Here is a 27,575-nt window from a genome sequence, read left to right on the forward strand (position 1 = left end):
AAGGAGGCGGAAACTCGCCCTTGGTGTATATAAGCAGTTAAGCGTGGGATTTTTGTATCCGTATCACCCTCCAATCATTAACAGCCGGTGTGGGCGACCACAAGAGCGCTCACAGGGCGCACAGAGACCCGAGATCTGTGCCGGTTTGTGATAGACCGAGAGGGGAAACCCCAGCTTTTGCAGCTCCCAGGCGACCAAAGAAACACATGCTGTCACCTCTGCAGAGAGCGCTGTCCGTCCGCTGTGGTGCTGAACAACAAGTCTCTACCCTTCGACCGGTGACGTAAAGCTAAGACTCATCCAAGCAGAGACCCAAGACTCAATCCACGAAGAAAAACAAACATCACATCTGCACTTGAAGTATGTATGTTCATTTGCATGGATTTGAAGCAACTTAAAAAGCAAAGTCGAGACAGAAAACACGGAGCAGAAGTGATGGCCGGACTCCCCCCCGCCCTCAGCGTCACTCCGGCGGTCTGAGCCAAGCAACGCGTTGCCGCTTCGCACCGGAACCCAGCGGAGCCTCCGTAGATGAGGAGAGTGACAGAGGCTTTCGATCAGTGAGGTACGCTCTTGCACGAGGAAATTAGGGAAATCAATTTTGCTAGTTTGCTCTCCTGAAGGGCTCTACATGCAGCTGCAAAAATGGGCTGTATCAGCTCCAAATCGCCAGTTGGTAAGATGTGTTTAATCTGCTCTCATGAAAAGAAACGCACGTTGGAGGGAGCCTGACATTTCGCATTTGTTTTGCTGCAGCCTTTCGCGGGTGCAGAGGCTTGGAGTGAATTCGGGTGCTTTAGTGCACAGCATGCTGTGCCCGAGCTAGGAGACATATGATAGCGCTGCTGAGTCATATGCATTCATATATAAGGAGCTTTTTTACAAAAAGCGTTAAAGATGACTGGAATTTCTAGGATTTCGGTCCATTTGAAGGTTAAATGGTGTGTATGTGTAGGGGGGGGCATTTTAGCGGGGTGGTGGAAAGGAACTTTAGGGGCTGGTATCTGCAGCCTAAACATCGCGATGCTTCGAGAGTTGCAAGAAGCTTTTTGGTGAGCACGCCAGTCAGAGGCAGGAGACAGAGGTGCTCTTGACACCGTTGAGGGATGCGCTGTTAAACGGGTTTTTCTGCGTGTCTGAGAGGAGAGGACGCATCCAGGCAAGATGGTTCTGACCGCGCTGACCCAGTTTAGTTGCAAGGTAGGACACCATTTAGCTCGTATCCTGACGCATGCTCACCAACCAGATCTTCAGCGTTATAACTTGCTATTTCTCTCATCTTAACGGGCTTATAGCTTCTTGCTGTTAAACGACAGACTATTTTGCAGACGCATAATATAAATATAGCTCTTCAAGGCGCACACGTACAGCAGGAGTTCCTTCTGCTTGTTGCCAAGAAACAAGCTCCCTGTTGCCAGCGCATCTCTCTGCTCTCACGGTTGTTTACACCTTCGCTCTACGTGACTTCCTTCCGCTAGCCGCCGTGAGCTCCATCCCCAATGTGTGCTACCCCGACCTCCGACTCGTGTGTCTCCCCTAGATTTCCCTCCACCTTGTTATTTATCTGACTGGGACTCGTCTGGAGCCTCCATAAATCAAATCTACGGTCCCACATCCATCCATCTTTTCATCCATGCATCAACTCATTCGTCTCCATTTCTCACACTCAAGCAGACATGCTTGCGTACTTTTGCTTTTAATGTCTCATGTAACCTTTGCAACTGTGATTTATCCTTCATATCCATGCTGACATCTCCCCTCTGTACCTCCTAATTGGTTATGTAATGTGTCGCCTCAGTTACTTGATGATTATGGCGCCACGTCCCCGTCTCCTTGTGGCGGAGTGCGTAACGTGAGGACATGCTCCAGTCCCATAAAGCACAGAGAGCACCGTGCGTGCAGGTTTCTGCACATTTATCAAGGCAGTGCTATACAGGAGGTCAGTATAGCAGCCACCTGTTTGACTCTCAGATTCAGCCTGTGTGTGTGTGTGTGTGTGTGTGTGTGTGTGTGTGTGTGTGTGTGTGTGTGCGCGCGCGTGTGTGTGTGTGTGTGTGTGTGTGTGTGTGTGTGTGTGTGTGCGCGCGCGTGTGTGCGTATGTGCGTGCGTGTGTGCGTGCGTGTGTGTGACATCACACATCTTACTGCTGCTGGTGTCGACCTTAATGTGTTGATTCGCTCTTAAGTCACTGGAAGACATGAGAGAGAGAGAGAGAGAGAGAGAGAGAGAGAGAGAGAGACAGAGAGGATGAGAAGGAGAGAGAGGGGGGCTGCACGACTGAGGTCTCCCTATCTGCAGTTTCCACGACAACGAGAACTACAGAGATGAAGAGAGAGAGAGTGAGGAGAGAGAGAGAGAGAGAGAGAGAGAAAGAAGAGTGTTTGTGAGAGAGACCTAAGTAAAACAACAACATAGATAAATAAAAATAGGGCTGCAGTTCTCATTTGCTTTGAAGGGAAGAGGAAACATTTTAGAAAGATCGCGGTCAGGGGAAGCAGATTAATTGAGATTTTAAAAAAATGCGTCGAATAATTTAACAAATGAGCCACAGACGGAGGATGACCGCAGGGCTTCACCACAGAGCCAACACAAGTTTCAGTCTCCTCGAGCCCAGCATGTCATGCTCACGAGTCTGTAGTTTCATTCGTTTGTTCCCAAACATTGACTTCATCTCTTTTCTTTATTCCATGTCATCATCTAAAAAATGTGCATTCTTGCTCTTTCTCAGGGTCACTACTGCAAAAACAACAGAACTGGGTTTGTGCATTGCAGAAGTGAAAGACCATGAGTTTGAATTGTGCGTAAAGAATCCACTGTGTGTCGCAGCAAACCTCTCAAAGCCAGGGCATCATATTTATGGAGCGCGTTTACAGTGGAGTTTTTTTTATCTGACTCGGGATAATGATGTTGACAAGGCACAAGAGAAACCTGGATATCATGACGATATCCAGGTTTCTGATCATCTGTGCAGTCATGTCTCAATTGCTCCTTTAAGTTCTGCAGAATGTTCAGAAACCTGATTGAGGCCTTATTACAGTGCTGTGGGTGAATGTTTGAAGCCCGCGTAATCAAGTCATGCATTGTGATGACATGCGTATTGATATTTCAGTCCTTTCCTGTTTGTGTCTGGAGAATAAGAAACCTGGTTATCCTAACCCCTGCATGGCAGCAGGCATGTTTATGATCATCTGTGTGATTAGATCATCATTTCTCACCATCTCAGCCATCAAGTTTTGCGCCAACGATAAGAGTCAGAAACCTGGATTAAGTGTTTAAAAGCCACAATCTATCTCCTATCCAGTTTCTGAAAACCAGGATATCATGTTCACATGCGCAAACATAACCATAACAAGATACCAGTGTGTACTCTTGACTGAGTACATCCGGAAACACTGCACACACATGAACAGAGAACTGGATACGTCATGTTATTGTGATGTGGATAATCAGGTTTATAATTTGTTTGAAGCAATAAAACCAGGATAAGGCTCAAAATAAGGTGTCGAGTGAGTACAAGAGTCACCACATCCCTTCGACACGATGTTCCATTTCACCAACAATACATGACCGGTGTTATGCCGAGAATTGCATTCCTGCCTAGAATTGCATGCATCTCGCGGAACTGTTGGAGCACGGTATAACTGTTATTTCTGGGGGGCAGATCTGTGATGACAAAGTCTGTGAAGTGTATCAGCCTGCGTAAATATGAACTGCAAACAGTGTTTGAAGTGTCCGTAGAGGAAATTTAAGGATGGATGCTTCATACGTCAGTGTTGATTCGGTCTGCCATATTTTACATTGTCCTGCGAGGTGCAGGCAATTCTACGCATAACACCTGGAATATTTAAAAAAAAACAGATCTTACTCAGTGCGCATGTGAACGTGAACTGACAGGAGGAGGCTGTGGCGATTCCTGCGAAACGGAGACATCTTCTGACAATTTGTTCCTGCATGTGTCACCTTAAAATCCCCCTCGGGTTAGAGCGAGCAGGCACCGGGCTCAAGTGTCTGGTACAATCTGCACATGAGTTTGTTGCTCAACAAAACACGTGCGCATCCTTCACTCCTCTCAACAATACATGCATTGACCGATGTGGCCTAGATTCAATGATACGGTACACCCCGGGTATCTGATCTCATCACACCCAATTAAACGGCACATATTGAATTGTGCTGCTGGAGCAACCTGAGCCCGTGCGCGCAAATCGTCGGCTCTTTGACCCGGAGGTGAGTGATTGGTCCTGATATTGGACTCAATATTTGAGATGGGTGCCGCCGACTAATCGAGCGGCTCGTTCTTTTCACAGACAGTAACTAGACACGCCTCCCCAGCAGCGGAGGACCGGAAAGAGGAGCCAGGCACTGACATTTAGAGGCCCACCTCTTAATCTCATTTTGCAAATCAGATTTTGAAGAGTGGCGAGCACGCGCGGGGTTGGCACGTGTGCGTGTGTGCCGGCACTAGTGAAGTGAGGATATGGGAGCTGTCCAGGTGCTGAAATGTCCCGCTGCACGCCGTAGCTGCAGCTGTGCGAGGCTCATGCACACAGGAGCAAGTTTACAAGCACCTCCGCGTTGAGCCTGTCAGGTGACGACGAGGGCAGCTGTTAGAAAGGTTAAACACACGTAGTCAACCACATAGTCCTGTTCCTGTTGGCAGTCACGTTTTGCAGCCAGGAGGAGGGTTGCTTAGTGACATTTGAGCAGCTTTCTGGTCCCGCAGCGCGCACCAGCTTGCTTCTGTTGATGACGTGTCCTTATCACGTCAGAATACCTAAGACAACAGGGAGGTCTAAGAAAATTGCATAATATCTCCACAGGCACCATGCTTATTGTGTTATAATGCTTCTCTCCCTCCGACAAAGCAGAGGCAACTTCATAAAATATCCAACAGGCTTGGGCTGCTGCCAGGGCCTTGACCTTACCTGCATGACACGGCATGGCTTTAAAGTGCATGGAAGTAGACCTCCACGACCCCCTTCCCCTCCCCCTCCCCCTCCTCCTCCCAACATGATCTCACTACAAGTAGTCTCTGCAGAGCACGCTGCAATAAAGTGCTCCGTGAATTCTGAGAAGTGTTGAAAAGAAGGGTACTCCAGAACTGCATCTTTTGTAGACGCCTTTTTAAGTCCTGCAGCACCCTGGGATAATAACACTTAACCTTCATCTCGACGCTGCTGTAAACGCTATTAAAATGAAATCACCAAACAATATCCTCTTGAAGTAACTTAGAGTCCTTGATTTTTCAAACTCAGATGGTTCTTTGATTTTTTCTTCTTCACATTTGTCTGTGTGAAGTCGATGTCTATGTTCACTTTTGCTGGCAGTCGTATGTTTATTTTAAAGGGGTAATCATTTGACTTCCAGGGTTCCTTTGTGGTTTTCTTTGGGGAGAAACTGCAGTGAGATATGGCAACATTACATCCCTTTCTGCTCATGCGCTGGAGCCCCCGCAGGAGGCATGTGGGTTAGCATGGTGACTGCAACTCTTAAGGATTGGCTTAATCCTTAAGACTCCGGTAGTTAGTTTGGCCGTTCTCGCTCCAGTTATTATGAACAACGACGTTTATGTTGCTTCATTCAATTGGAAAGCGTCCTTGTTGTCATAATAATGACGTTCCTGTAAGTTGGAGCGAGAATATGTTTGGGAGCTGCTTTGAGTTCTTGTTCATTTGCTGTTACCTTCACGTGGCTCTCTTCCTCCTGACAGTGGCACTTGACGGTTCGTTGCGCGTGGACTGGAGCCCGGCAGGCTCCATGTCCGACGTCGCACTTTTGGGGAACACGCGGACCTGCTTGGCACGCAGACTGATTCTGACAGCACCTTTGGGCGCTCTGGACTTCAGCCAGGTGCTCTTATATTTTTGACATTGTCATCATTACTGCTTGGTTTGGTTTTATGATATAACCTTCCCAATGAAGCTTCACTGAAACCTCGTGAAATGTCTAATTTTTCACTTTCATCTGCAAATCATAATGAGGCAAGTTGATCATTAGCTTTAAAGGTCACATATCCTCCTCCTCTTCAACCAGTTTAAATAAGTCTCAGAGCTCCTCAAAACATGTCTGTGAAGTTTCTTGTTCTAAATCCACTCTGAACCTGTATTTGATCAAGTCTATAAACCCCTCTATTTCAGCCCTGCTCAGAACAGGCTGTTTCTGTGTCTGTACCTTTAAATGCAAATCAGCTGTGTCTGACCACGCCCCCCCTCTCTGCAAGGGCTTGGGTTTGTTTACGGTGATAAGGTAGACTCAGGGCAGAACAAACACCTAGCTGTGGGAGTGTAACCCACCTGAGGGGTTACTGCCCTTTGTGATGTCAGGAAGGGAAAATCTCCAAACGGCCTGTTTGAGCACACATTTTCTGAAAAGTGGAGCAGGCAAAAGACGGAGAGGATGGACTTTTCTCATCATTGGGGAGTTTGTAGACAGACAAGGGACACATGTTAGTAATAATCTAATAACCGGTATCAGCCATGAAAAACTGGAACCATCGACCCCGAGTCTCAGTCAGTGAAAGTCTGCTGGTTGTTTTGCAGAGGCAGACTTTAAAGATGTTACAATTTTCAGACTTTCAGAAAGATAAGAAGTTTTCATTTCAACGATCCTTCATGTTCGGACCATCTGTGAGGAACAAGGGACTCCAGAGATGTTTGTTTTCAGAGCATTCATCACATCTCTTTTTGCAAATCAATTCAAAGTATTTGAGCTGAGAGTTACGATCGTCATAACGTATCGTGAACCGTGCAGGCACAGACCAAGACAGGATCATCTCTATGTTCCCTTAATGTCTTTTAACATTTCCCCCATCAAAATGAAGCCCTGTACAAAATGAAGCCCTGTACAGGTGGCGCAAATGAGGAGAGTAATAATCTGAGCAAAGATGGCGCTGAGGGAACATAGACCCTCCATGATTTTCTCCAGCTTCCAGGTTTAATATCGACCTTATTAATCGAGCCATCCGTTTCCTCTCTGAGCTCTCATTAATGTTAACCAGTTGGTTTCTAATTACCTGAAAGTCATTCGGCATGATTAAAGCTGCAGCTAATTTTTAATTTAAACGGATTTTAAATGGAACGTCAGCGGGACGGAGTGTTAAAGTCGGATGCTTTCGTATAAAATTTAACACGAAATCAGAACCTTAATGGTTGAAACCTGCAGCCTGCTGACCTGGATCAGTTTTCAATATTCATCTGTGTTTGACTTCAGACTGAGCACATGCTCTCTTTCCTAATGATTTCTTCGATCTCTAGAGCAATGAATTTGATTGGTCATCAAACATATATAAATATTAGAAGTGAACATCACATCTTGGTTCAAGAAACTGCATTTTTCTTTTTTATTTGTCCAGCAGGGGGAGACTCCACAGGTTGCAAAGCGACGTAGACGCAGATCTGAAAATAGAAAGAGATTCTTTTTAAATTTGATTAATGACCTCGGCTAACACTTTGGATTAAATCTTGATCGCTTGTATTTGATTCTTTTTCAGTACAGCATGTTTTTCCATTTGGTGAATTACGGGTTTAATTTAGAGCAAAGTTTAGAACACATGTGGGTAATACTTATACTGATTAATAAGTCACTACCACAGTGTCTCATAGTCTATGGATAAGATAACAGTTTAGAAAACAGAAGGTTCTAAAGTATATGTTTTTATTTAACCTTTGTTGAAGCAGTTCATTAACCCTTTGAGTTCTAGATCTCTTTAACGAGTGCGACATGGCCAAGAGGGCCGCAGCATCACACTTTATCATAAACATCACATGATTAAAGGCAGGGTTGCTCATTTTCTCCAGATCCACTTTTTTTGATTCTGGTTGAAGCTGTCTTTAGGTCCTGACAGAAATGAATAAGTGATGTTCTCTGAAAAAGGAACAAAGAAAATCCATCATCTGTAGCAGTTGTAAGCCTGTAAAAACTTAAACCAATATCTGCCACGAGATACCATCTGATGAACCAATCAGACGCCTCCCTGTCTCCCTGCTCGCTCTCTACCTCTTGCGTGCTCTAACTCACACTCAAAGTGCGTCACTGATGACTTTAGGAGTTTATACTGTGAGTTTACTCACCGCTGAATGAGACATGAGATGACGTAGTTTCTACACAATGCAAGAGATGAGCTGAGGTCCACTTCTGGAGCAACGGCGCTCAAGCATTTAAGTGAGGGGGCGTGGCTTTTGAGGGAGCTCAGAGGGGAGGCGGTGTAGACGGAGCACTGAAGGAATGCTACTTTCAAAATCATGCTAGTTTTAGAAAATTACCAACCCTGCCTTTCAGAAACAGTTCAGAGCAACAACAATAAAAATGTGCAGATTGGTTCAAAGATAAAGTGCAGAAGTCGTGATCACAGATTACAACTCAGAAACACAGACACTGCACGATGGTCTCAAGTTTTTTTGTCTTTTAAGATCGAGCCAAAGTAAAAAGTTTCGCGTCATTCTGGAGAACGTTCCCTGCAGAGCGTGCAGCAAACTACTACTGATGAGGAGTTATATATATTGCACGGTGGCCGACATTTATCACACTCGTAGAAATGTGCCTACTGCACGGTGAGGAGTAAGGGAAGAGGAGAGCGTCTGACAATGGATGTGTTTCTGGAAACATCTCTTGTCCTTGTTCTGCTCGACCTGAAGCGAGACCTCTGGAGGCTTCACTGAAGCCGGGGCTCCAGAAAAACAAACGACACACAAACAACGCTAAATGCTAAAGTTGTTAGCCTCCTGTCATGAATCTCTGGACTTTAAATCAAAGCACTGCCCGAGCTGTGCACCTGAACTTCTTTGGATTCCAATAATTGGCTCAGAGAAGATGATGATGATGATGTTTAATGAGGATGACGAATCCGCCCTGCCTCTTTTATCCATCAGTGTGCACCATCTGGGTGTGAATGTGATGTGTCACAGCCAGGCAGCCAGGCGACGATTAGCGGAGCCTAAGTGATCCATTATGAAATTCAGAGTCTCACTCGGCCGCTGATTGAATGCTGAGCACTGAGAGAGACTGGTTGGCAGGATTCGCTGATCTTATCACATAACTCTTAGAGCGGAAGGACTCTTCAATGCTTCACACTTCAGGGACCCCCCCGCCCCCCCCATCCAAAGGAAACACATTGGCTTCATTTGGTCAAATTCATCAGTATCAGGAAGTAATTCATTTTTTAGTTGGAAACGCTTTGAAGCAATAGCCAGAAATAGGCTCTTGCATTTTTCTACCTCATTATTCTACCAAAGACTTTAATTCTGGCTTTGATGATGCAAACGTCTCGTCTCTGACGCCTTCGAGGTCCGCGGCGTTCACAGCAGAGAAAGCAGATTCAGGAGACATTCATTTGGCTATTGTGGTTTCGCTTGATGTTCTGAGAGTGTGACATCATTGGTGAATCAGGCACTCAGGCATACCTGGAGGGATTGTTCCATGGCGACCAGTTGCCATAGAAATGTTCCCATAGTGGAAACTTGAGAGGGAGAGGGAGAGAGAGAGAGAGAGAGAGAGAGAGAGAGAGAGAGAGAGAGAGAGAGGTGCACATAAGGCAGAAACGTGGCCTGCTGCAGGAGGAAAAGGATGTGCAGGTTATTTTCCACCAGGGGAGGAATATATCACGCCAATTCATCACATGGAAACCAGCACGCTTTCTCCCATGGATTAAAAAATGACTTCCTGTTTGTCTCAGAAGAGCAGACTGCAGTCAGCAACATGTCAGTGCAACTGTGGGTTTTGCAGTTGAGGTTTAGTATGCAAGAAAACACTATGTGACTTGACGAGCCGGTTCAATGACACCACTAAGATTGAATCTGTGATGTAACCGGAAACAGAAGAGAGGCAACTTGTTTGAGGAGCGTTTCTGTGCATGACATTCTCTTTAAATTGTAACAGACATGAATCCATGAAATACTTTAGATCAGTGGTTCTCAACTCGTCTAGCCTCAGGACCCACCACCAACTCCTCCGTGAAAAATCGCAACCCAAATTTTTGATATTTTTTCAACCAATCAGACTCATTTACTGGACCTCAGTCGGTACAAAACATGGGACAGTAACAAGAAACTGAACACATCAAACATGTTTAAAAAGTGCTTCACAGACTTTTTTATGCAAGTTTATTTCCAGGCACACACTCACGAACTCACTGAAAATGGATCTGCGACCCACCTCTGGGTCCCGACCCACCAGTTGAGAACCACTGCAGTCACAGTCACAAAAGTCAACACTGGAGCTGTTTTCACAGGAAACAAAACTATTCCACATTCAGAGAATTAAAGGCAGGGTTGGTCATTTTCAAAAACTAGCATGATTTTGAAAGTAGCATTCCCTCTGTGCTCCCTTAAAAGCCACGCCCCCTCACTTAAATGCACGAGCGCCGTCGCTCCAGAAGCAGACCTCAGCTCATCTCTTGCATTGTGTCGAAACTACGTTGTCTCGTGTCTCATTCAGCAGTAAGTAAACCCTCAGCATCATCGGTGAAGTGCTTTCAGTGTGAGCTAGAGCACGCAAGAGGTAGAGAGCGAGCAGGGAGACAGGGAGGCGTGTGATTGGTTCATCAGATTGGTACCTCGTGGCAGACATTGGTTGAAGTTTTACTCTAAGGTGTTACGCTGAATAAAGTGAGAGGTTCTGAGACGCCGAGTCCCGTTAGTCCAAGGATATAACAATCTGTCTAGTGTGTACCAGCCGTGCAGCAGCTTAGCATACTGTCTCACAAAGCAAAAACAACACCTTTTGTTAAGAAACAATTAAAGGCTCGTCTCATATTGACGCCTGTCCCAAACAACAGCAGTTTTGCGGTAAACTTGATTTTCTAAGTATCAGATGGAAAAAATGCAAAAGCAGCTCTTCATAAACACATGAATAAGAACACTGCCCATACCCACTAGCTCAATCCTCTATAACAATTATACATTTGAAGCTAAACCAGTGATAAGAAAGGTAAACATTTCCTGTGCCCTAACAATTTAAAGGAGCAGTATGTAACTCTGACACCTAGTGTTTGAAATGGGGACTGCAGTCCAAATTCTAAACATTATAGAGAGCTCTCACCCCCCCCCCCCTCCCCTCCCCCCCCTCCCCTCTAGAGTCGATGTTCACGCAGGTTGCCATGTGGTGGACACTGAAGCTTCAGTGTTTATCCAGCTCTGCATCGGTCTGTAAACCTTTCTGTGTTCTAACCTCTCTCCATTTTTCAAAAGCATCTCCAACATTGATCCTAGTTTGAGCACGTTTCTGCTCGTGGAGCTTATTAGAAACATGCAGAGGCTTTTTAGGTCGGGTACAATCACTTCTATCTGAACCACATCTCTTGCCCGCTTCCATCGCTGAAACACCTGTTGGTTTGACCTGATAACTGCTCTCATATCTGACAAACTGAGGGGCGTCCAAAACGGCCGTGTGGGGGTGCCTTAAAACCGCCTACCTTCTCTGGTCCAAACAAATCCAGAGCATTCAGGACCAGAATCTAAAGTTAGAAGGAGGACATACTGGCTGCTGCATTGTTGTCAGAGAAGCCAGCACTTCTACATAGCATGTTTCCTTAATGTCTGATCATATAGTAAGCTCACTTTATCATTTCACTCACTGCACATCTCACTGATTGGACCTTTAACAGTCAAACTTGTGACTCATTGTGAATCTTTACCGAGGAAAATGTGAAACCTGAAAGTCCCGTAGCAAATACAAAAACAACTCACTGCGTCATCCGGAGCTCTGCACATTAAAAATACAAAAGCAGCTGAATAGTTAAATTTTGAATGTGCAGATTTCCTGATGACGCAGTCAGGGAGACACCACCGAGGTCAGTGTTATGTCACACACGCACACAAACACTGGGAGCTGCACTCTGGCTGCTCTCAGCTCCGAACATGCGCCTTGTATTGAAGAGTCTGTTATGCGTCTCACTCCTTGGTCTCAAGGCTGCATTAGTCCGCCCACGCTGACCGTGTAGACAGTTTACTTGTGGTTTAAAAGCCAAAAGCTTGTCTGCTGTCTGTGTGTACCAGACTATGAAGATTAGTCCTTACAGTATCCATGTGCTTGTTCTGCTGTTCTCATGTGAGGCTCCGGTGTGTTTAGCTCAGAATTGAATAATATGGTGTTAAATTCAGCTTGCTCTGAGGTCCTAGTTAGAAGTACTGGACGTGCATATATTGGTGCTGCACGTTGTTGTGCTGTGAGTGCATGCAGGAAACGAGTGCACAGCGGTGTAATGATGTGCTCGGTCTGCTCTGAGTGCTGCTCATGTCTTCCTCTGCGCTCATTCTGATGTTCAGTAGGGCAGTGGGGAAGTAGAAGCAGAGGAGGGAGGGAGGGGAGCCGAGCAGCCAGCGGTGCTGTTCACTGGAGCTGTGTGGCAAGGTGACGCTCAAGCCGACGCTTTCAGCCAGCTCGTACAGATTCACTCCAGTGTCACACAAGAATTGCGTCCAAACTGTGGAAGGAAGCAGTCGGTTTCCAATTCTAAACTCTTCAAGGGTGGAAATGTCTCTGAAACAGCTTGCCTTGGATGGCGCCCTGAGAAAAACAGAAATAAAAAATCTCCTTTTTTAGGCTCATAAGAAATCAAAAGACAGGAAGCAGTGTTTGAGATGACTATCTCTGAAGACTTAGAAAAATAACCCCCTCCCCCGACATGCGGTGGGATTTCTCCTGGTGTCTATTTGAAAACGAATAAAACATGCACCCGCTGTGGGTGGACAACAAGCAACGGCTGACGTGTGATTTTTAATTTAAAGAGCAGCACATTATACCTCTCTGTTCCTCCTCGAGGGCATATGTCATATTATCTTCAGATTATCCTCCCTCTGATCTGTGAGCTGCTCTGCGGCACAAGAGGATTATCACGCCTCTCGGCAGCCGCTGATATCATCGTCATCTCCAGACCCCCCTCCCCTCCCCTTTTTGCTGCTGTTGCACGGCCTTTCTGAAAGGATGATGTTGTTGTTTGTTCAGTTTTTCAGGGCTGAATTTTTCAAACTGTTAAATGTGGCTGTAGTGAAAGTTCCGCTGCCCAGTGTTGCCAGATGTCCCATAAGTATCGTATTTGTACCATCAGGTTACCCGCAGTACAATTAATAATAGCAGAAAAAGCCAAATGTACGATAATTTACATTTTTTTTATGTCTACTCAAACTTTATGTCACAAACTATAAACATTGTTTGTGACTTGAGAGCCACAAATCACATCAGCACCTGACCAACACGCCCTTCTCTCTGCTGTCACGCTCTACCTGCCAATCAGATCTTCACCTGATCTGCTAACGCCTGCGGCTCGTTACACCAGACAGACTGCAGGAAAACAAAGGCCACAACTTCAGATGCTACGAGCTTTGATCCACTGCACCTGGAAGCGAAGCAGTTTGGAAAAACAATCAACACTTTACTGTGTTTGCTCCTTTGTTTGTTCGTTTATTTACATGAGTATGGAGTGCAGGGCAGAGTTTTACATTCAGGGTGGTATGTAGGTCCAGTATCGCGATTTAAAAAAAAAAATGTACTGCAGTACGATTTTGCTGTGGAAGTGATTGTGTGAAGAGGAATTAACAGGACGAGGTCTGGTAGGGTGTCTGGTAGTTTCCGATTCTCTTCAAATCAAATAAATGAAATTAGTGGCCCAACGATCATCCCTGCTTCTGTTGCTCTTTAGTGAGAAGAGTCTCTGAAACTCGAGCTTCAGCGAGCCTCTGTCACTCACCACAGGACTGGAGGCGACCTGTACCTGTCGAACTGCACTTATCTGCCCAAATCCGTCATCAAGCGGCTCAATGCTCCAGGTGTGGTGACCCATATAGAGCAACAATGCAGCAGCGTTGGCTCCACATGTGGCCTTTGCTGTTGACGGAAATGTTTCCCACGTGAGTACAGGTAAAGCTAAAAAAAGAGTGTGCAGACAAAGGGGCTTGTCAACACCTGATACTCTGTCTGTGGTTTGACTTTACAGAGCAGACAGATTTTATGGAGGACAGAGCGGGAGGAGGGGGTTCATCTTTTGTCTCCTGTCTGCGTCTGTTAACTCGCTGACCCTCCAAGCTGCCTGGACACAGAGCTTTAAAAAGATCATTTCAACAAGCGTCTCGGAATAGTTACTCACATAATTGCAGTGACGTCAGAAATCTCATAACGGGCAACAAGTGTTGGCTTTGTGTTTGATAATGTCAGCAACCACTCCAGTGAGAGTGACCTCCATCGCTTTATGGCCGCTTGTCCACGGCGAACGACGCATGCAAAATGTTCTGAGCTGCAGCCTGAAGAGGGTCAGCTCGGTTACCGAAACCAGACTAAAGTGCGCTAATTAGCACGCAGGCTAATTTAATAAACCCCTCTGTCCACACTGCACCCGTTAAATATTTCATTCTCTGCTCTGTGAATCTGAGTTTCCTTGCACACATGTTTTTTTTTTACAAGACCTGTGCAGACTTTGTGTCGGTGGGATAACTTTGAAAATAAAATGGTCATTACAGAAGAATTTCAAGAACATTTTTGCATGGTAAGGACATCGTTGTTGACTTGGCGTGCTCATGACAGCCGTCACACTGCATTTTTGCGTTTCTGCCCAAGCAGTTGCTTGCCTTGCCTATTGACAAGCAGCGCCTCTAGTTATCACGTATTGCAGCGATGGAAGCGGTCAAGAGAACTGGTTCAGATAGAAGTGATTGTACCCGACCTAAAAAGCCTCTGCATGTTTCTAATAAGCTCCACGAGCAGAAACGTGCTCAAACTAGGATCAATATTGGAGATGCTTTTGAAAAATGGAGAGAGGTTAGAACACAGAAAGGTTTACAGACCGATGCAGAGCTGGATAAACACTGAAGCTTCAGTGTCCACCACATGGCAACCTGCGTGAGCATCGACTAGAATAAAAGAGTCAGCAGTGGTTTGTTTTCATCGAGTTGGTGGCAGGAAAATGTTAAACTGTTCTTTTAACACGATGTAACATGCTCAGCCTTCATTATAGAAACGCTTTATATAAAAGCAGCTGCAGAAGTGGTCATCGATCAGTACAGCTCCGTTTGTGCGCATGTGTGCATGTTCTTAAAACCATGTGTGCTTGTCAGTTTATGAGTCATTGAAAGAATTGATGACAAAGGCCTTGAATACTCTGAAGGAGCTGCAGAGCGGAGCACACAGGAGTCCCCTCTTCATGCAAAGACAACATTAGTTTTTTTCTGAGTCATGACACACTAAGAGGCCGGTTCACGTGCATGCTGAGCTGAGCTGCTCGACTACTTTCTCCCTGAGTCACACTGTTTTTCTTCTTCTTGCCCTTTCAGGTGAATGTTGATGACACCATTGAAATGTTACCAAAATCAAGAAGAGCTCTCACCATTCAAGAGATTGCTGCATTAGCGCGATCCTCCCTGCATGGTGAGTGAGACAGCAGCATACAGCAGATATTGAAACACATGTAAAGATGTTATGTATTAAAAGCAACACGTGTCTTTTTCCTTGTAGGTATCTCCCAGGTAGTGAAGGACCATGTGACGAAGCCTACAGCCATGGCTCAGGGCAGAGTGGCCCATCTCATAGAGTGGAAAGGCTGGTGTAAGCCCATCGACACCCCGGCAGCCCTGGAGTCAGACTTCAACTCGTACTCCGATCTCACTGAGGGAGAACAGGAGGCTCGCTTTGCTGCCGGTACGTTTTCTACTCCGACTTGTTTATTACATAAATTACAGATGCAATGATTTGAACATCGGAATCTGCATATGTCCGCCCTGTTGACATGTGGCATGCAGCGATGTCAGTAGCCAATATGAATCTGTTGTGTTGCATCAATTTCAAAGCTGGATTGGTAGTAAAGGATTTGTTTAAAAGAAATCACTTAATTGTATCCATTCTTAAATTCACCTGCTGAGCTGTCATTGGCTGGAGGAAACACACCAGCTCCGCCCAGAAACATCCCGAGTCAACCAGAACAAACCAGAACAGTAAAATCCAGTCAGAGGACAGAGTCTCTGCAGACACAGTCACCACCACACATGTACGGAGGCCCAGAAGGGACGATGGAGCAGCTTCACTTTAGGAGAAGTCTGTATTTAATTTTGAAGGAAGAAGCTGCTGACTCCATCTTGAACTTTTCTTTCTTTCACTCGTTCCTTACCCTCAGTTCAACACTCACTTCCTCCCATACTCACATTTCCCTCTGTTAAATTTCCTCTCTGCCCCCAGTGTCTTTATCTCCTCTTCCTCACCCGGTCTCTCTCGTCGGCTCTCCCTCCATTCTCTCCCTCGCTCCCTCGCTCCCTCACTCCCTGCAATGCAGACTCTCAAGGTTAATTTGCACAGTAAGGTTTTGCTCCTGGCCTGTGCCACCGTGACTGAGCGATTTTCCTCGTGCCTCGTCTGTTCACCTTCCGTTTGATCTTTTCCTCTTTTATTTCTTACTATTTACTCGACTTCTCTTCTGCTATCTTCTCACGCTCCGATCTTTTTGATCCATTATCGCAACTATTTTAAAGTTCATTAGTAAGGATGGCGGTTTCACAGGAAACTGTAACAATGACTCAAAAAAGCTGATTTGTTTACACGCCCCAAAATAGTTCTTACTGCCATTTTCCACACAATCCTTGCACACTGCTTTCCGTCAGCACCACAGTTTTGCCCTGTTGGGCGGTGCGCATCCTGGCCTACCAGGTCGATTTCTGGAGCGTGCACTCAGCAGAGCGCAGCCACGAGCAGCTGTACACACATCACAGGAACACTACAAGATCACAAGAGAATTACAAGATTACAAGAGAACTACAAGTTCACAGGAGAACTACAAGATCACAGGGGAACTACAAGATCACAAGAGAACTACAAGTTCACAGGAGAACTACAAGATCACAAGAGAACTACAAGATCACACGAGAACTACAAGATCGGTAGTGCCGGTGACGTCGACAGTGCCTTTCTGAGCGGCCGCTCAAAAAAAAAGGGGGGGGGGGGGGGGGGCGCTCAGAAAAAAGACGCTGGGTGCTGCGTTTACTTTCTGCTGCTTAAACACTTTCTCTTCATTAGAAACAATTGAAAGAAGCTGCTGGCACTCAGAAAATAACACTAGGGAAACACAAGGCCTTAGACTACACACCAGTCGTTGCTCCAATTTATATTTAATAGAATTTATCACCACACTTGCCCCCAGCCCTTCATCAGACAGAAATATATTAATATAGTCCTGCTGATTCAGAGCAAACGTTGACTTTAAGGATGTTGGTTGGGTTGTCATTTCTTTCCATCTTATCTGTTACATCATCGTCATGTGTCCTTACGTTCAGGGATCTGCCAGTTGTGCTGATTCCTATTATTAAGTCGACTGTCTCCTTGAAGCCCTTGCAGTAATGTAGTTACTGCGGCTGACTGGACACAGCGAGAGGATGTCAGCATGCGTGTTGGAACACAGAGTGAGCGTGTGCAAACGTGTGAAGTTTGTGTTTGGTACCTTTTAGTTGGACATAAAGGAACACAACACCATGCACTGAGGGCAAGATGAGAAATGAAATAAAGGTTTGGTTGTCCTCTTGATGGACTGACTTCTAAAAACACACACACACACACACACACACACACACACACACACACACACACACACACACACACACACACACACACACACACACACACACACACACACGCTCTCCGTAGTGCGTGAAACCGGCTGCCAGGCTTGACTGACACAGAGAGGTTTATTGGTAAATGGACTTGAGCTTTTCTCGTCTTCTGACTTCCTTGAATCACTCTTACACCGCAGGTCACACCTACACGTTCACACAGCCGTTTCCAGACTGCTCTTTTTTTCCATTACGTTTTAGCGTTGCAGAAACTCGGCACAGCGGGAGCTCCACATACACACACAGTGAGACATGCACACACACACACAGCGCTGTTCCCCCCCGCTGGCTCAGCTGATCCCATCTCTTCTCTGTAACTCCTCTGTTACTACCAATGAAGACAGGACGGGGGGGGGGGGGGGTCACTTCGTCAACCCGTTACGCCTCCGGGACATTCAGATTGAAGGTGAAACGTAAATATCGCTGCTTTAAACGGCGGTCTGATTATAGCCAATTGATGGCAGAGGCTGCAGTCTAAAGTTTCCATCAGTATTCACTTATCTATTCATACACATTCAACTCAACTCAGCTTTATTTATATAGCACCTTTCATACATGAAAACATGCAGCCCAAAGTGCTTCACAAAAGAACAGAATTAAAACACAAAGAATTGACATTTTAGTATTGACATTAAATAAAACAAAATAAAAACAAGAGATAAAAGAACTGTAAGCACAATGATGAAGGAAAAAGTGAAAGCAGTAAAACTGCTGACGCAGCAGAGGGGGAAATTTGGGGGTAAATTGTTTTGCCCGAGGACACATCGACATGTGGCTGCAGGAGCTGGACCCTCGACCCTCCAGTTTAGAAACGACCAACTCTACCTCTAAGTCACAGCAGCCTCTATGTCTCTTACTGCACGGTGTGTGTATGCGTGTGTGTGTGTGTGCGTGTGTGGAGGAGGAACAGAAAGAGTGTAAGTGAGAAGATTGGTTGAAAGTATGTGTGTGGATAAGTGTGAAGTGTGTGTGTGTGTTTGAGTGGCCGTCCTCCAGTTTCTCGTACACTGTAGTGTAGCAGAGGACGCACCGGGTTTACTCTACACACAGCACGTAGCAAACAAACCTGTTGGACGGTCTGAATCTGGAAATTGGCGTCAGTGATGGGAAACAAGCCACAGCACAATCTAACAATGCAGAGGAGGAAGAAAGATATTATTTCAGGCTGCGTTTGTTCTTGAATCCAATAATAACTTTTTTAAAAGAGGAGCAGGTTTACAGTGAAGTGAAGAAACAGGAGAACAAAGCAACATCAAGCAATCACAAGAAAAACAAATATATTGAGATAAGAAATACAGAACCGGGTTTCAAATCAGGTCTCATGTCTGTAAGTCGACGATAACTGTCTCGTATCACTTCCTGTGTCTGGTAAGCGTTTCACCCACATAAAAGAGTTTGTACCCATTTGAAAACTATCTTTCAGCCTCAACAGAATTACTTCAGTTTTAAAAACGTATTTCAAAGGCCGACTAGAGTTTCCTTGCATTTGCATTGGCTGGAGGGTGTGTCAGTGTTTCTATGAGGAGAGTTCAGGGCCGAGCTACAGTCGGAGATGAATGAGAGCATCGATCTCTCGCTCTGCGGGAGACAATGCATGAATACTGAGAGAGAGAGAGACGGAGAGAGACACAGATAGAAATCAGAAAGGAGCGAGGGGACATGGCTGGGAGATTGCATGCACGGCGAAAGAAAAGCAATTGGTGGGAATGGGGAGAGTCAGGTGAGTCGATAGAGTGTTTCATTGAGAGAGACGGTCGGGAAAAAGGCGTGACACGGAGGAGGCAGCGGAAGAACACTGAGGAATACAAAACAGACGGGCGCTGAGGAAGAAGAGGATGAGGCATGGCAGAGAGATAAATAGAAAAAGAGAAAGTGGAGTCTTATTCTGTGATTTGCCGGCTCCTGATGATGATTGGAAGTGATTGGTCTGCTGGACCTTGTGGCTTATGTTAGGCCTGGTACGTGCTGAGTCACCTCAGCCAGACACGCGCTGATGTCCTCTGTGTGGCCTTGCGTGTGTTTGTCATCAACATGCACATCCATGTGAATGTTTGTTTGGTTACTTGCAAAATATGGGCTTCACTCTTGATGGTAGAATTTGCAGTTTTATCATTACAGGTGAAATAACAACGAGATGGAAACAAACTTAAATGCGACTGGGATTGAGAAAAGGCCTTTGAAGCGTTAGAAACACATCTCCTTCTAACTTTAGATTCTGGTCCTGAATGCTTTGGATTTGTTTGGACCAGAGAAGGTAGGCGGTTTTAAGGCACCCCCCCACACGGCGGTTTTGGACACCCCTCGGTTTGCCAGTGTGATTGTACCCGACCTAAAAAGCCTCTGCATGTTTCTAATAAGCTCCACGAGCAGAAACGTGCTCAAACTAGGATCAATGTTGGAGATGCTTTTGAAAAATGGAGAGAGAGGTTAGAACGCAGAAAGGTTTACAGACCGATGCAGAGCTGGATAAACACTGAAGCTTCAGTGTCCACCACATGGCAACCTGCGTGAGCATCGACTCTAGAGAGGAGGGGGGGCTGGAGCTCTCTACAAAGTTTAGAATTTAGACTGCAGTACCCATTTTAAACACTAGAGTTACATATTGCTCCTTTAACCTGTTATTTTTATAGATTATTTGAAGTGTCAAGACCACGTTTGTTCTTACATTTAAGGGCTACACTTGATCGCTTAATAGTCAGCCATCGGTTTAACGCATGCGATGGATCTTGGGATACAAAGGATACACCGAGTGCATCCCTGATGGCCCGGGAAGAGAAGGGACGCATTTGAAGGAAGCCTCGAAAAGGGACAGCCTTTGACATGCCGTTGGGAAACAGCTTATGACAATGATTGTGTCATTGCTTTTCTTTGCGCTTCTTCTAAAAAACTGTCTCGCCTCTAGGCGGCAGGATTGCAACCTGCCTAAGAACCCTCAAACACTTGGTGAAAGCCATCTTTAGTGCATCAGCAGCCAAACGCCAGCTCAGGAACATAAACTGTAACGGGACTGCGGCGTCTGTCCAGTCTAATAATACTGTTCCTTGATCTGTCGTGAAAAACAGTTACATGACAGGGAGACACGATGGCCCGCTGCCTCCTTGTTACCATGCCAACCACGTATTTGTGCATGTGCACCTAACAAGTGTTTTTGTGTTTGTGTGTGCACAGGAGTGGCGGAGCAGTTTGCCATAGCGGAGGCTAAGCTGAGGGCCTGGTCCTCTGTGGACGGCGACGAATCCAACGATGACTCATATGACGAGGATTTTCTGCCTGCCAACGAGCCCGCCACACAGAGCACAGGTACGCACGCACGCACGCACACACACACACACACAGTACCTCTACACATACATATTTATTCCTTTCATATTGTGCCGCTCCTTCCTGCCTGATACCCAATCACACACACCCTCTTTCTCATCCATCTCTTCTTCTTCTCTCTTCTCTCATGTCATGCCTCTCCGCCATTGTCCCAGTGCCCTAGTTTTCTTCCCTCCCAACATTTTTTTTTGTTCCTCCGCGCAATTTGATATCCCTCCTGCAAGTTTAATATCATTTCCTTTGCTGCAGAGACAGTGTGTGCGTGAGGTCGGTGTGTGAGCGGGTTATAAATACATACACTGTATTTACCAGAGCTGTGTTTGGGTGTGTGTGTGTGCGCGGGTGTGTGTGTACGCCCGAGCTTTCATCTTGATTACACTGAACCACCAATAACCTGTACTGCAGCTAATAACATTCAGCTCAGTGTTTCTTCTCCATCTTTATGCGTTCATCTTTGGCCTCTGACTGTCAGGCTCAGGCCTCTTACTGACGAGAGCATCACGTACAGCCTGGCACGCTTATTCCTCCCGCCTTTTGCTGCTCTATAGTTGAGTTTCCTGTTCTGTTAATTCTACCAACTAAAATATGTCGGGTACATCAAACACTCCTCTCAGGCACAGAGTAACTTCAAATGAGTTAAATAATGAACAGGAAGGGTCAAGTCTTTGAGTACTGGCTGTGTGTAATGACTGAGACTACCTCCACTCAGTGAATCATCGCTACATTTTAAAGTTTCATCTCATATTCTGTTGTTGTAAGTATTATTCCTGGTGCTGAGAGTCTATCTTTTCCCCTCTAGATGTTCCATCATATCCTCCTTACTTGAAGGACCTGATCCACAGCCAGCTTTGCCAGCACCTGGGCCTGCGCGGGGCGTGCTGCGATGTCGGAGGAGGGGAGGGAGGCGTCAGCGGTGAGCCTTCCCCTACGGCGGGCTCTCCGGACACCCTGTGCTCAAGCCTCTGCAGCCTGGACGAGCACCACCCGCTGCTGCGCGACCTGGACTCCCACCGTGGCTCCCACTCCCACAGCAATGTGGCCGAGCTCGCCGCCAAGATCCTTTCAGCGCTGCAGGGAGGGGAGGAGCTTCTGCTGGCCCGACTTCAGAGGGCAGGGCAGAGCGGGCCCAGAGGGGGAGACTGTGCCTTCCACAGCCTGGGCGGGGGAGGACGGGGCATCAGGCCATGCAGGGGTCAGGACTCTCCGTGCTTCTCCATGTCTTACTCCGACACGTACCTGTCGCCGGGCGAAGACGATGACACACCCTGCAAGGACTATGAGGGCACGGTGTGCCAGGTGGAGGCGGAGGGCAACGGAGAGGAGTATGACCCACGCAGGAGAGTTTCTGACGTGGCCTCTTCTGGGGTAGTGTCTTTGGATGAGGAGGATGAAGACGAAGAAGAGGAGGAGAGGGCAGCAGAGCCAAACAACCAATGACTCTTCTCATCTCAACTCAGTGTTCAATCTCTCTGTGGAGGCGTTTCTTCTCTTCTCCATCGTGTCTGAAAAGTTTGAACATTCGCGCATGTTTGTTTTTTGGACTGAAGCATCCATCTTTGCCTTACTTGCAGCATTTCAACTCCCTCCTAAACTATGTCCCCATTTGACGTGTTTTATTTTGAGGCGTCAAAACAATCTTTTTTATCTGTGTGAGAGCAGGGGGCTTGCTCCAGCAGTCCAGGGACTTACTCGTGGGTATGAAGCTCACAGTTTTCGGCTCCGTCCCGTCATGGGAAGTGACTCTGACAAATGGACGCCTCCAACAGGCAGACAGAATGACTCCAGAGTCCGACACTCTGACTTATCTTTGCATGTTTTTGCAAGTGCTGAAATCAAATGGGCTGACCCGGTCTTGAGCTCGGTTTGTATTCTGTATAACCCCCCCCCCCCCCCCCCCCCTCGCCCACACCCCCAGTGTCTCCCGTGGAAGGGAGGGTTGACACTGCATCCTGGGACCTGCCCTTACCTCCCCCCTCTCCCCTCCCTCCCTTCCCTGTCCTTTGCAAGAGACAAAATAGCATCCTTTTGGGCATGGCTTGCTGAGTATGCCAAACTATTTAACCCTGTCACTACAAGTTATGAGCAAATGCTGGAATGTCTTCAAAGTGACAGGACATAGTATGTATTTTAAAATAACAAAGTTAACAAAGACTTGATACAGATTATATGACAGAAATGATGTGCTTTTATTGTACTAGTTTTCTATCACTCAGACATGTTGTTGTTCCCCTTATTCCCGACATCATTATGATGGACGCCATAATGATCTCCCGTAGGTACCGGCTATTTTTGGGAGGTTCTGTGGATTCCTGCGTGGAAGCCATGAGACCTTCGCTTGTCTTACAAAAAAAAAACAACAGCAGCAGCAACAGTGACAGAATGTTCCTGAAGTGACCCTTTGGCCATCCGAGTGTGGCAAGGAAGAGGCACGGCTTAAAGAGGCAGATTTTTGTCTGTGAAGAGAAAGAGTTGCATCGGAGATTTTCTATATTTTTGTATGCGTTGTCTTGCTTTGATCTCTTTGCCTATGCGGCGTGCCAGTGTATGTGGTTTTTTGCACGAAGCTAACGTGGCTGTAGATTTTTCTCCTTTTCTTCGTTATCACTGTGTGATATAGTTTACTGGGAAAAAAATTATAAAACAAATGTGAACAATTTTAATTTCGTTTTTGAAAAGAGGATACTGTGATACGGTTTGTGATCGCCATACGTCATGATCCTCTCGTCCTCTCATACTGAACCCTAAGAAGCTTTGCCTTTTAATCTTTACTTATCCTCTTTTCTTTGTGATGATATTTGGCATGTTTAAACGTGGCACATGCAGAAACTCCTCCATCACCATGGCGATGTGAGGAACTGTGTTGAGGCTCTCCCAGAGGGACCGTCATTCATACAACTCAGGAAACTCCATTGGACCAGAGCGTCAGTGCATCATCACACCCACCTGCATACCACCTCTCTCATCTTCAGCGTGTGTGCGTGTGCTTGTGCGTGTGCGTGTGTGTGTGTGTGTGTGTGGGAGAGAGAGCCTGGTTATTTTCTACTATAAAGCACAGATTCAGCCCCCAGATCCTTTTAATGTTGTTTTAATGGTAAGAAAAGCCTAAATGTGTGAATCCACAAGAATGTGCAAACGTGTGTGAGTGTGTGCGTGTGTGTGTGTATATGTGTGTGTGTGTGTGTATGTGTGTGTGTGTGTGTGTGTGTGTGTCTGTGGCTTTACTGTAAGATGTCGGCGAGCCTTTTAAGCTTGCATTGCGAGCTTATTACAAACCCCCCTCCAACGCAGCGATTCCCTTTAATGCAGTGACTCGTGTTTAGCGGAGCTCTTGTTGGAGGTTGAACTTTTACTGGTGCTGCAAATTAAACAAAAGAAGAAGAAGAGAAAAGCATTCAGTACAAACAAACATCTGGAAATGATTAAAGAAACGACATCGCTCATCGGGCTACACGAGCAGCTCCAGGCTGGAGATTTTTGAAAAAGACAGCGACAACTCAGGGGGAACCATCGAAGCTGTGCCTTTCATTCGTCACCTTTGACCTCCCAAGTTGCACCATCAGCATCATCACATCATCATCTGTGCTGTCACTCAGGCCATAGCTTGGCGTCCTTACCCTCCAACAGAGGCACAAAAATGGTCCTGTTGCATCGCCTGTGTTCATTTTTCCCCTGTAAGTAGAAACTGGAGGTTACAGCGGGCGGTTTGCGTCACTGTCCTTTTGGTTGACATTAAAAGCCGGGCAACGCTTTTTGTCCTGGCTCAGTTATGAGAGTGAGCCATTGTTCAACACCCTCCCATTTTTAATCTGTCCACTCCAACGCAACCCCTCCGTCTGTCTCTCTGAGTATTCATGTCCTCTCCTCGGTGATGTGTGTGACAGAGAGACGGGCACCTTGTGCGTTTTTCATTCACTCGAGTGTTTGCTGCTCTCTTGCACATCCGTGTGTTTTTATGAGTATACTTGTGAGTGTTTTCACCTCAGAACCTGAAGCTCGCTCCCCTTGTTGACGTGGCATCATGGTGGATATCCTCATCTGCCTATCCTTGTGAGAACATTTTGTCCTCACAAGGATAGGAGGGAAGATTTCCTGCTGACACACACACACACACACACACACACACACACACACACACACACACACACACACACACACACACACACACACACACACACACACACACACACACACACACACACACACACACAGACAGCCTGATGAATGTCTCCCCTCTTCCTCCTTCTGTCCCTGTCCTGTCATTTCCTGGCCTCCCCTCCTCTCCTCGCTCCGTCCCCCACCCTTCCATCTTTCCCCACAGCGGGGGCTCATTATGTAAGCAAGAGGACGTCTGAGTGCTACCTTTGCCAACAGGCAATTAGCCCTCTATTAAGAAACGGCCTGACGAGCAGGAGATGCATATCTTTCTCCTGTCTGTCTTTTCTGCTCCCTTGTGTCATTTTCCCCTTCACTCCACCTGCATCCTCCCTCCCCCCCCCCCTCTCCACCCCATCATTACCGCCTCGAGCTTTTTCTAAGCAACATCTTTTGAGGTTAGCTGTCTGAGAAAACTCCAAAAAGTTTTGTTTTTTTAAAATGCTCACCTCTCTGTTCAGAAGTGATTCATATTTCGAAAAACAGAAGAGCCCCCTGCTGTCCTTCGGTGTGACAGATGTCTCTCTTTGTGTGTGTGTGTGTGTGTGTGTGTATGTGTGTGTGTGTGTGTGTGTGTGTGTGTGTGTGTGTGTGTGTGTGTGTGTGTGTGTGTGTGTGTGTGTGTGTGTGCGTGTTTAGTTTGTCGCTTCAGGCAAGCGCTGACATTGGACACTTATCAGAGACAAGTGCTCCAGATTCTCTCGCTCCCTCTCTCTGTGATAGTGGCGGGAGAACCCAGCGCTATAAAAAGACATCAAAACATCTGTTGGACAGCAGCAAGGCGGGAGGGCGGATGAATATTCAGGAGATGATGGTGGCGCCCTCGTCACACGATAGCCTACTTACCATTTTAGAACAAAGAAGAAGGGCCGCTTGCCGCAACACCGGCCCCGTAGCAGAGATACTGCAACAAAACCCGAGTGTGAAAACAACAAGAGGAGATGAATACAGAGACTTACAGAGAGAGCAGGCCTGAGTTTAACCCACATTAGACGCCACTGCTTTGATTTAAACATCTCAAAATACCAAGGACGGGACGGGGCACACACACACACACACACACACAAAGACAAGATGCTCGTGAGGGATCACAAAGCCATACAACTCGACAAGGACTCCATGAAGCGATCACAGATGACCTGAAATCCGTTTCATATCATCTCAGCATCACACACACACACACCCTCATCAGTCTCCTCCCTCGGAAAACTTCAATCCTCGTCCTTTCTTTTAGTCCTTCTCTTCTTCTTTGAATACTATTCTTCCTCTTTTGGCTGAATGTAATTATTTGAAAATTGCCACCTTGGATTTGAATAACGAATCTTTGTTTGCTGCATCTGATATTATTTCAAGTTAATAAAATATTGTTATTGTTCTTTGCAACAAAGACGAATCTGGAGTATGTTTTTCTTGTCTTAGGACGTTTTTCACATCAGACACGATTGTTCCCCTCCCCCCTCTCAGGCCAGTAAGGGGCCCCCCGAGGGCTCACAAACTTTAAACCACAGCAGTACCTCAAAATGTGCAAATTTTGCAATGACAGTAGGAAACCTCCCTATGGGGGCCCCATCAGACACTCTCGTTGCTCTGCTTAGCATCTCGTGCATTATTCCTGGGAAAACCAAAGTTTGTCAATAAAAACCACTGGGAGAAAATAAAGATGAATGATCCATGTGGTGGTGAAAGAATTAAGAGGAAGAGCGTTGGGACGCTGGCAGACGTAATGGAGGTTGGAGGGGACCCAACAGACTCACCACTGTGTGCAGCTCAGAGGATGCAGCGGCCCGTTCTCTCTGCAATGTTTTATTCAGACTCGCTTTCAAAACTACACTGCTCAACACTTAAGATATATTCCTCCCGTCAAGTATCAGTCGATCACATAAGTAGAGTTTCACCAACCAGTGCACAAGTGATATTGGGGAAATGCTGCTCAGTCATAAATTCTGTCCTCGGAAACTTAGATAGATGAAGGTGAAGGTTCTGAAAGGATACAACAAAGTCGTGTTTAGTGACTCGTTGATGTAATAACCATACGGACGCCCGTTGAGATTGATGATTTCCCCCTGTTTTCATCTGAACTTAAATGTTGAAATAACGGTTAGCGCTGCCCAGAGGAGAAGCTTGGAGAGCTCAGCTAATCTCATTAACTTTGTGCAGTGTTTTATGGTTATGATAGGATAATGAACTGTTACATTCACCTCAAACATCATTTACTGCACGACAATCGCCGTGGTACACACGCCATGAAGCCGTCTGCAATTAGCTCCCCGACACAACGACATCATCATTAAGAAGTTATTACCAGAGCAGAGGACGGCAGTCGAGCTGGTCTGACTGATCCTCTTGCAGTAGGTATTTCATTCCTCCATGACATCATGGGCCCCCGGGGAGCTCAGAAATCCATTAGGTGGGTCGTCAGCGAGGGAGGGATCAGAGCAGGATATGAAGGATGTTCAACAACGTGTGTGATCATCAGGGTTTGAGTCCCTCCACAGCCACAGACTGCGGATTTGTTGTCCAGTATG

The 27,575-nt window shown here is 46.3% G+C and overlaps 1 protein-coding gene across 5 annotated transcripts; it reads left to right on the top strand.

Moving 5' to 3' along the window:
* fam131ab (family with sequence similarity 131 member Ab) lies at nucleotides 1-26,443 on the top strand. 5 transcript variants are annotated; one of them, XM_065960206.1, is made up of 6 exons: nucleotides 1-565; nucleotides 5,712-5,851; nucleotides 15,259-15,352; nucleotides 15,440-15,622; nucleotides 20,746-20,877; nucleotides 21,698-26,443. In XM_065960206.1, exons 2-6 carry the CDS (start codon nucleotides 5,759-5,761, stop codon nucleotides 22,333-22,335), a joined length of 1,140 nt encoding a protein of 379 aa, XP_065816278.1. In that variant the 5' UTR covers nucleotides 1-565; nucleotides 5,712-5,758; the 3' UTR covers nucleotides 22,336-26,443. The 5 variants fall into 5 exon arrangements, with proteins under 5 accessions (XP_065816278.1, XP_020492496.1, XP_020492498.1 ...); XM_020636839.3 differs by lacking the exon at nucleotides 1-565 and adding an exon at nucleotides 631-676; XM_020636840.2 differs by lacking the exon at nucleotides 5,712-5,851 and having other exon boundaries at nucleotides 2-676.
* The last annotated feature ends 1,132 nt before the right edge of the window (nucleotides 26,444-27,575 follow it).

The sequence above is a fragment of the Labrus bergylta genome, chromosome 11 (genome assembly GCF_963930695.1).
Source record: "Labrus bergylta chromosome 11, fLabBer1.1, whole genome shotgun sequence".
In the NCBI taxonomy this organism is placed as follows: domain Eukaryota; kingdom Metazoa; phylum Chordata; class Actinopteri; order Labriformes; family Labridae; genus Labrus; species Labrus bergylta.

What these genes read in the sequence shown, in the direction of transcription:
- fam131ab (XM_020636839.3), top strand. Translation starts at nt 646, where the DNA reads ATGGGCTGTATCAGCTCCAAATCGCCAGTTG. An exon ending in GCGCTCTGGACTTCAGCCAG is followed by an intron (nt 5,852 to 15,258) that starts GTGCTCTTATAT and finishes TTGCCCTTTCAG; the next exon opens with GTGAATGTTGATGACACCAT. An exon ending in AGCGCGATCCTCCCTGCATG is followed by an intron (nt 15,353 to 15,439) that starts GTGAGTGAGACA and finishes TTTTCCTTGTAG; the next exon opens with GTATCTCCCAGGTAGTGAAG.